An 8,836-nucleotide genomic window follows, 5' to 3' on the forward strand; every position below is an offset into this window, starting at 1 on the left:
CTGGGAGGGCTGCGGTGAAGATGCAGGTCTGTGTGGGGACATGACGGGTTGAAAGTACCAAAGACGGATTTCATCTGCATTTCCATTCTCAGACTCAACTCTCGTTCCACTAAAGGCCCCACTGGTTTGGGCTTTTTAGAGAGCCGAGGAGAATACTGAGAGATCCTTTGCTTCTCAGAAGAGGAGGCCACAGCCTCAGTGTGGGTTTCCCCAATGCCCTTTGGGGGAAGTCAAGGCCCTTCCCGGGTCTCTAAGATGTTGTGTCATCTGACATTCACTCACCTCCAAACTTCACTTCTGTCACCTTCATCCCGGTTGGCTAAATCTCACCTCACTGACTTCCCTCGGCTCCGGAAAATGCCAAGCTGGTCCTTGCCCAGGCTTCATACCCCTCAACTGGACTACTTTCCTCCTGCTCTTTGCTCCCTTTATTCTGCAGGTCTCAGTTCAACTGTTAGCCCCACAGAGAGACCTACATTGGCCCCTCCATCCAGCCCTCTTCCATCTGCTCCTGACACCACTCTGAGGTCCCCACAGTCTGCACCTGCCTTCAGGTGAAACACATCACGTGTCCACATCCATTTACTGAAAGTGTCTCATTGCCTTTCTTTTCACATTTCCAGTTTCATCTCAGAAGACTTTTTTTTTCTTGGTGCTATTATAGTAGATAATAAAAAGCATCCCTCAAATCAGAGCCTCTTCAACTGCTGAAAATTTTCTAGGACAAATTTCATTTCATTTTCCTGCCACATGCTCTTTTACACCATAAAGTCTTTGTAAGTATTCGTCTTACAAGACACCAGAAGAAACTGTGCCACGCCCAGTCAAAATAACTTTGTCTCCAATAGCCTGGGATTCTCACTAGTTGCTTTAGCATTTCTTTGCACTGATAGAAATACCATTTAGGCCTGGCTGGTGTTGCTCAGTGGTTCAGTGTCAACCTATGAACAAGGAGGTCACGGTTCAAACCCCGATCAGGGTATATGCCCAGATTACAGGTTCGATCCCCAGTTGGGTTTTCAGGAGGCAGCCAATAATTGTCTCTCATTATTGAAGTTTCTATCGTTGTCATTCTCTCCCTTCCTCCCTGAAATCAATAAAAATATATTTTTTTAAATAAAGAAATACTCTTCAAATTGAAATCTTGTTTCTAAAAGTCTTCTCAGAGGCACTGAGGTAAATTAAATTCTAAGACTCTGAACCATACTTGGTTTAAACAGAGTTTCAAAGCCTTTGCCTCACTTAAATTAATACTTTAACTTATTTTTTATTGCTTATTTTCCTCACTCACTGCATGTCCCCTACCCCAATAAATACATGTTAGGGCAGGGATTTTTTTTTAACATATATTTTATTGATTTTTTACAGAGAGGAAGGGAGAGTGATAGAGAGCCAGAAACATCGATGAGAAACATTAATCAGCTGCCTCCTGCACACCTCTTACTGAGGCTGTGCCCCTGACCAGTAATTGAAATGTGATCTCCTGGTTCATAGATTGATGCTCAAGCACTGAGTCAGTCAGACAACAACCACAGCTTTAATGAACACTTATTAGATAACTCATCAGTCAAGGATTCCCTCTGCAACAGCTAGGAAATGGCCCTGGCCAGTTTGACTGGGTGGATGGAGCGTCGGCCTGCAGACTCAAGGGTCCCAGGTTCAATTCCATTCAAGGACATGTACTTTGGTTACAGGCACATCCCCAGTAGGGGGTGTGTAGGAGGCAGCTGATCGATGTTTCTCTCTCATCAGTGTTTCTCTCTGTCCCTCTCCCTTCCTCTCTGTAAAAAATCAATAAAATATTTTAGGTAACTCATCACTGCTCGCTGAATGAATGAAAGGGTAAATAACCAAGAAGGATAGTGTGATCCAGGGTGTCATTTTGTTCATTCTGAGCCTCTTTGCCCACGAGGAGAGCTTTGCGTGAGTCCCATTGACCAGGTCCTTCCTCCCCCTGCCCTCACCTCTCCTGAAGCTCTGTCCAGGTTTCGTGTGGGGTGCTAACAATCTGGTACTCAAGGGAGGACTCTCGGCAAACAGTCGTCTCCTCTGAGAAGCTTGCTTCTGCCCCAGCATTCACGTTCCCAGCCACTTGCTGCTTCCTGACCACGGTGTCACTGAAGAGGGCAGGCACTTTCACAGCAACCTCTGGAAACAGACAAGGTACCTAAGATTCAGTCAAGGATTCCCTCTGCAACAGCTAGGAAATGGCCTGGGCTCACCCCAGCTCTCCCACTCAACTGAATCTCAACCGGGAAGCTAACTCATCAGCCAACATTTTGTGTGTAAATTACTCCTGAGGACGTTTGAACCCACCCAGGGCTGGATAACAGGGACACTTCCCTAACCCTAAGGAATGATGAGGTCCCTGTGTGGGTGTCTCAGCATGTCTTGCCTACTGCACCCTTCTCCCTGCACCCTTGGTCTGCAGCCGCTGCCTCCTATGCCCGTGGCTGACAATACCTGGGACTGAAGAACCTGGTTCGAGGATGTGCATGAGGGAGACGTCAAGTGGGACATCGGGTAGTTCCCAAAACCGAGAGCGAGCCTTCTTCCTCCGTATTAGAGAAAACCGATGTATCCTGGTGGCCCTCTCCAAGCATTTGACAGGTCTGAGCTTTTTGTCTCCGATCTCTTTGACCAATTTCTTGGTGGTTCTCTCAAACATAGAGGGCATGTTGCTAGGGGCAGAGAAAAGAGAAGAGCAAAGATCAGGTGGGTCTTACAGATGAGATTAAATGAGTGTTCACGTGTCATTCAGAGAGAGTTGGCAGTGACTTGACTGTGCCATAGGCCTTTGTCTTATCTACACAGTGAATTCACATGCATGTGCAAATGGCCCCCCTGTTACCTGGAACGGGCCTGGGTCTTCCTTAAATAACTGTCCACCAGCATGGTCTTTAGTGAACAGATGAGATACCTAGACCTAAGTTGCTGCTGAGTCAGGGGACCAATGAGCACATGCTTAACTTGTTGGAAGTGCCAGAGGTGGTAAGTTCTCCTCCATAACCAAATGTAGGCACTTCCTTATGCCAGCACCATTCACATCAAGCTGGCCACATTGTACAATGGTCAGTCCCCCTGGAGGACTTACTGGTAATGTGTGTGAATTATGTGTGTTCAGTGCTGCAAAGCCCTTACTTTTTAAGATCTTACCGAGTCTTGGTGTGACTAAAACAGAACAAGAGTGTGGCCATCACAAAGGTGGGCATGAGATGGTTAAATGAAAATCCGGACGCCTGCATCATTGTGCTAAGTGGACCATGACTCACTAGAAAATTATGAAGTGCCTCATTTCTAGGGGTCAGGAGCCTTGTAGGGAATTCATCAATCTGTACTCAACATGTAGCCGTCGACCTGTAGTCCTAATCACATTCTCAAATTGCTTTTAAACACTTTCCACTTCAAAGAATGATGTCAGTAAGATGGCAGAACAGGACTTTTCAGGCCTCGGCCCTCCTCAGAAACACCAGACCTGACAACACCTGGGGACAAAGGGTTCCTCTGTGGGAGCCCAGAGTCCAATAGATCAAAACCTCCAGGAATGGAAGCAGAGCCTTTTCACATCACCCCTCCTCCGAGGCAGCACAATTCAATCAAGAGTAACCTCGTGGCCCACGCTTCTCCCATGGTGGAGCAGAGCACAGTAATCCTGGCTCCCCACCCTGTAGGACACTCCTAAGCGGCCTGCTTCTCTTTTGTCCCACCCACAGAGCTCAGATGGGTGGGCATGGCTGAAGACTCTGAGGACAGGTAGATGGCATTGGTAAATGAGTGGGTAGAGAAGATGTACATTTACACACTAGAATATGACTCCACCATAACAAGAACGAAATCTTGCCATTTGGGACAAGTTGGATAGAACTAGGAGACATTATACTAAGAGAAATAATCAGACAGAGAAAGACAAATACCATAGGATTTCATTTATAAGTGGAATCTTAAAAAAACAACAAACGAATAAACAACATAAAACAGACCCATAGATACAGAGAATAAGCTGGTAGTTATCAAAGGGAAGAAGGGGAAGGTGGGTGAAAAACAAGATGTGTCAAAGATATATTCCTCAGCCTTAGCTGCTCATGTGTTGTTACCCAGCTTTAGTCTGCATTGAGGAGAACTGTAGGAAGAAATGCTAATTTGGGGGGTGAAGGGGATTGAGGGTGGGAGGGGATATTTGTCAATCTAAAACAAACCAAATACATCTCTACCCATTTCTCAAACCGATTGAGAACATTTCTCTCTCTCTCTCTCTCTCTCTCTCTCTCTCTCTCTCTCTCTCTCTCTCTGGCTGAGATATTGTTATTGCAGTAATTAGCTAGTTAACATTAATAAAAGAAAAAAGCAAAGGGTAGGGCACACACTGTAAGCACTGTCATCTGGGCAGCTTCATGCTCCCCACAGAACCAAGGTCCACTCCCTGCAGGTCACTGGGGGAAGGGATAAAACAAAGCGGGGGGTGGACACGTGTGCAGAAGAAGTGGAGGTTGGAGAGGGAAGGGGGTGTAAGGAGGTGTAGGCCTGTCGGTCTAGCCTGGGGAACAATGGGTTGGCTAGGGGGTGACCCCATCAGAAGCATGTGCAATCTTGAAGAGTTAGTTGGTTAGTTTGGAGAAGCTCCTGGTTAAAACCCGAGTTCCCTCTCTCATTTGCTCTTGTTCTTTCTCCCTCTCTCTTGCTCTGTGACTTGCACTCAGCCATGTGCTCCCCTGGTCTCTCTTCATGGTCATGTGGCCTTACACGGCCCCATGGTCTATGCTGTCCTGACCCCACATGGAACTGACCTAGCTGGGAACACAGCTAAACTAGCTAGCCAGGTGCTGTCTGGACTGGACTTTAACTTGGAACAGAAATTCTGGGCAGTGGCCTTGATCCTAACTCTGCTGAAGGGAAGATTGGACCTCTTCCATGACCAGACAGAGAAGGGACAGAACAAAGGGGGGGATGGGCACATGTGCAGTAGAAGTGGGGGCTGAGGAGGGGAACCCCCTTAATTTCACATCATCAGGAAAGCTCTCCACGAAATCCCATCCTCCTGGGGGAGCCTCAGGAAAATCTCTTTGCAACACTCCAAGTAGACCACTTCCACCCATAACAGTACCTTCTCACTCACCCCCTGGTCCCTGGTTAGCACTTACCAGTTGTGTGTTGTCTTATCTTATATAGAAAGGCTCCAACAGGTAGGGATCCTTCCAATCTCCAGACTTCCTGAGGTCAGACAAAACCCAGAGAAGAGAAGGGCAATTCTGCTGATCTTCCCACCAGCAGGTCCCCAGCTCAAGTTCTGGGGCTTATTTATGTAACCAAAAGCAGAGGAGGGCTGGGTGTGGTCTCAGGGCCCGAGCCCCGCCTTTGGGCCTCCTGAGGACCCAGGCGGGGTGGGCTCAGGAAGCAGCTGTGGCACCTTCCTGCAGAGCCTGGCACCCTCTTCCACATCCTGGAGACCAGCTGTGCAGCTCAGCTTGAGGTCACTTCCCCGCTGTGGAGTGCTCGAGGGCCCCTGCTAGGTGGCCCCAGCCAGCGGCTGCTTGACCTTCCAGAGCTTTGTGGCCGGTCTGTGAGCCCCTGCTCTGAGGTGGTCCACAAGGCCCGGGGCCAGCTGCTGCCGCAGTGCCAGCAGAGCCCACAGCGCCTGGTGTTCTGTACACCCACGAGGAAGCAGAAGCCCCTGCCTCTGGGCACGGCCCAAGCCTGGAGAAGCTGTGTGTCCAGGAGGAGCTGCACCTGGCCTCCCTGAGCAGGAGCAGCCTCAGGAGTCCGAGCTCTGAAGCAGGTGCAGTGGCCTGCAGCGCCTGGGAGCTGAGTGTGGGGACTCCCGTCGGAGGCATACCATCACAAACGGAGTGCACTCTGAGCTGCCCAAGCAGATGGCAGAGCTGGAGCAGAAGCAGGGGGGGCAACTGCAGGGTCTGCAGATGATGGCCCAGGACCAGACTGGTTCCAGCAGCAACTCAGTGCCGCATGGGCCAGAGCCGGGCCAGCACTAAGTTTGGGGCTGAGAGGATCCCTGTACACTGGGGCGACTGCGGCCCAAGGTGCAGGAGGTGTCCCACTGCCTGGGGGAGCTGCTGGCTGTGATCTGTGTCCATTTGGCTCTGCCCTGGCCCCTGCCTCATCCCAGGCTCCTGGCTGGCAGCAGCAGGCCATCCTCATGCTGAAAGAGCAGAACCGGCTCCTCAAGCAAGAGGTTGATGGACAGCTGGAACAGAAGTCCTGGAATTTGGAAATCCTACCTAATAAAAGAGAATCATGCAAATTAACCGCACCTTCGCTATGCTACCAGCCAATAGGAGTGAGTATGCAAATTAACCCAACCAAGATGGCAAGGCCTATAGCAGCCAGGTGGCACTGGGGCTGCCAGGTGGATGGGAGACACAAACCCTCAGGGGGCCTGCATCTAGTAGCCCCAAGCATGGCCATGGTTGCATTGGGGCTGCAGGGAGCCAGCACCCAGATCAAAGGCACAAACCCACAGGAGGCCAGCACCCAGCAGCCCCCGTTCAGAGACACAAACCTGCAGAGAGGCCAGCACCCAGCAGCCCCTGGATCAGACACACAAACCGCATGGAGTGGGTACCCAGGAGCCCCCAGATCAAAGACACAAACCCACAGGGAGGCCAGCGCCCTGCAGCCCCAAGTCCTGCCACCCTGGACCTGGGGTTGGGAGTGGGGGGAGTGGAGACACACACTCACAGGCCTGGCACCCAGCAGCCCCAAGGCACAAGGTGGAGGTACTTGGGCTACTGACAGGGGGGAAGGGCGGGGGCGACATGGAGGGGACCAGCGCAGACACAAGCCTGCAAGAAACCTGTGGAAAGGGACATATACTATCATAATTTTCCTTTCCACAGGAGGAGAAAATTGCCCTGCATTATTTAGTGATGTGGCCCACACCTTTCCACAAACACAGGGTATGTTATGACCCCATCCAGGAAGGTCTGGTCAGAATACCGTCTCCAGGGTATAACACTAATGTGGCAAATCATCCAAGAGAGGAAACAAGCTTTTGTTGGGTTCATTCTGAAGGTAAGAGAACGTGCCACCCCAACATATAATTTTATCTCAGGAAATCAAGTCACCAGCTGAACAATGAGGTTGGCTCAAGGCAGTCTTGGCTGACGGGAGAAAAGCTTCTAGGGAGAAATCAATGATATTGGCATCAAAGCAGGACAGAGGGCACACGCATGGTTGCTAGTGGGAGTTTAAAGTGGTTCAACATTTTTGAAGGATGATTTGGTAAATTCAATAGAAATGTTCAAGGTACATCCAAAAGTCGTCTTCTAGGAATCACATCTGCTGAGATAAAGCATAAGCGCATAAGCCCTGATCAGAACCCAGGATGCTACTGCGGGCTCCCCTTCCACAATAGGAAAATCTGGGAACAACCTGCATTTTTAGGACAAGGTGGCATCTATACTTATAAAAAGATAATATGATAATTAGACTGAACAACTTCCGGGCGACCTTCTGGAGGTCCTTTCGTACATCCTTCCTGACAAATTCATGTTAACGGGGCCAAGACAGAGGAGACTAGAGGCGATCAGGCAGAAATGGGAGAGCAGTTAGGGTGGCCAACCTAGCAGGGGAGAGCAGTTAGGGGAAACAGGTGTCAGGGGAGAGCATTTAGGGGGATCAGGCTGGCAGGCAGGTGAGTGGTTAGGAGCCAAAGGTCCTGAGGGGTCCCAGATTGGAGAGAGTGCAGGCTGAGTTGAAGGGACCCCCTTCCTGTGTACAAATTTTGTGCACCAGGCCTCTAGTATAAAATAAATGCACTGCAAAGCCATGTCATCAAGCAGCTGTTCGAGGTGTGTGCACTCAGCCAGCAGGATGCCAGGCCTCTGGACTCCACCTTCATCTAAGGCAAGGGGCACGGACATGGCCTCTAGGCTGGACACTGGCCCTGGGCAGTGCCCCTTGATCCCAGCCTCACAGGCTGAGGATCACCCAGCTGGCCTGGACACAGCTCTCCTGCCTCCCAATCTGGCCCCTCCCCCAGCCACAGGTGGAGCTGGCAGGTGGGCTGCCCCAGGTAAAATGGAAAATAAAGTTACACTAAAAAAGTAGCTATCAATAGTTGTAAAAGATGGGGGGGAGGAGGGACAGGTAACATAAAGGACACAAGAATTAGAGGAAATGTATGATTAAATGGAAAGGAGGATTTAAAGCCAATCTCAAATTACCTAAGGCTAACTGTATTCAAATGCAAAGACCCTTGATATTAAAAACAACACAAACTAACGATGGGTGCTCTACTGCAGGCTGTGAAGCAGGCAGACCAGCAGGGCCCAGGGTCCCCACAAGAGGGAGGGGCACCCTTAGACATGTTCCCCTACCTGGAAATTTCTAGAAATTGAATGATTTCAGCATCCCATACCACAGACCCCTCTTCCCACCCCCTGCTTCTGGGGCTGCCTGTGGGACCACAGCAGGGACACCCAGGCTTCCAAGGCCTCCCTCACTGCTGTCTGGGTTCAATTCACTGGAGAACAGCTTATTGAGTATCACCTACGTGTTGGCCACTGGGGTAGGTTTTTCAGAGACATTGATTAATTTGGTTCAATAACAATCCAATAAAGCGAGAAAAAGGAAGCAGGGGGGATGGAGTTGTCTGGTAGAGGTTGCCAGCGGTGACTTCAGACTCCATGCCCAGACCTGTGCAGAGGCAAGTCTTCCCCAAGAAAACAGCAAATCCGCACATTTTTGTTTCAAAGAAACCCGGAGGGGCTCAGGCTGACTGTCACCATGTCCAATAACGAAGGCAGGGTCAAATCACAAAAGACATTTATTGAGAAGGTCAGCCAACCAAGAAGAGAGGGTGCTTACAAGCATTCAAATC

At 50.0% G+C, this 8,836-nt stretch overlaps 1 protein-coding gene across 1 annotated transcript in view; it reads right to left on the reverse strand.

Annotated features, from left to right (window-relative positions):
* Positions 1–2,677, reverse strand: part of LOC311611810 (gasdermin-C-like) — a gene marked incomplete at its 5' end in the record, with an annotated part of 38,009 nt that extends 35,332 nt beyond the window's left edge. The window contains 2 exons of the mRNA XM_084864289.1: positions 1,965–2,148; positions 2,464–2,677. Of these exons, the coding sequence (XP_084720415.1) occupies positions 1,965–2,148; positions 2,464–2,677 (398 nt within the window). The remainder of the gene's footprint in view (positions 1–1,964; positions 2,149–2,463) is intronic.
* Between the last annotated feature and the right edge of the window lie 6,159 nt (positions 2,678–8,836).

The sequence above is a fragment of the Pipistrellus hanaki genome, assembly GCF_964339955.1.
Source record: "Pipistrellus hanaki genome assembly, chromosome: 17".
NCBI classification, from domain to species: Eukaryota; Metazoa; Chordata; class Mammalia; order Chiroptera; family Vespertilionidae; genus Pipistrellus; species Pipistrellus hanaki.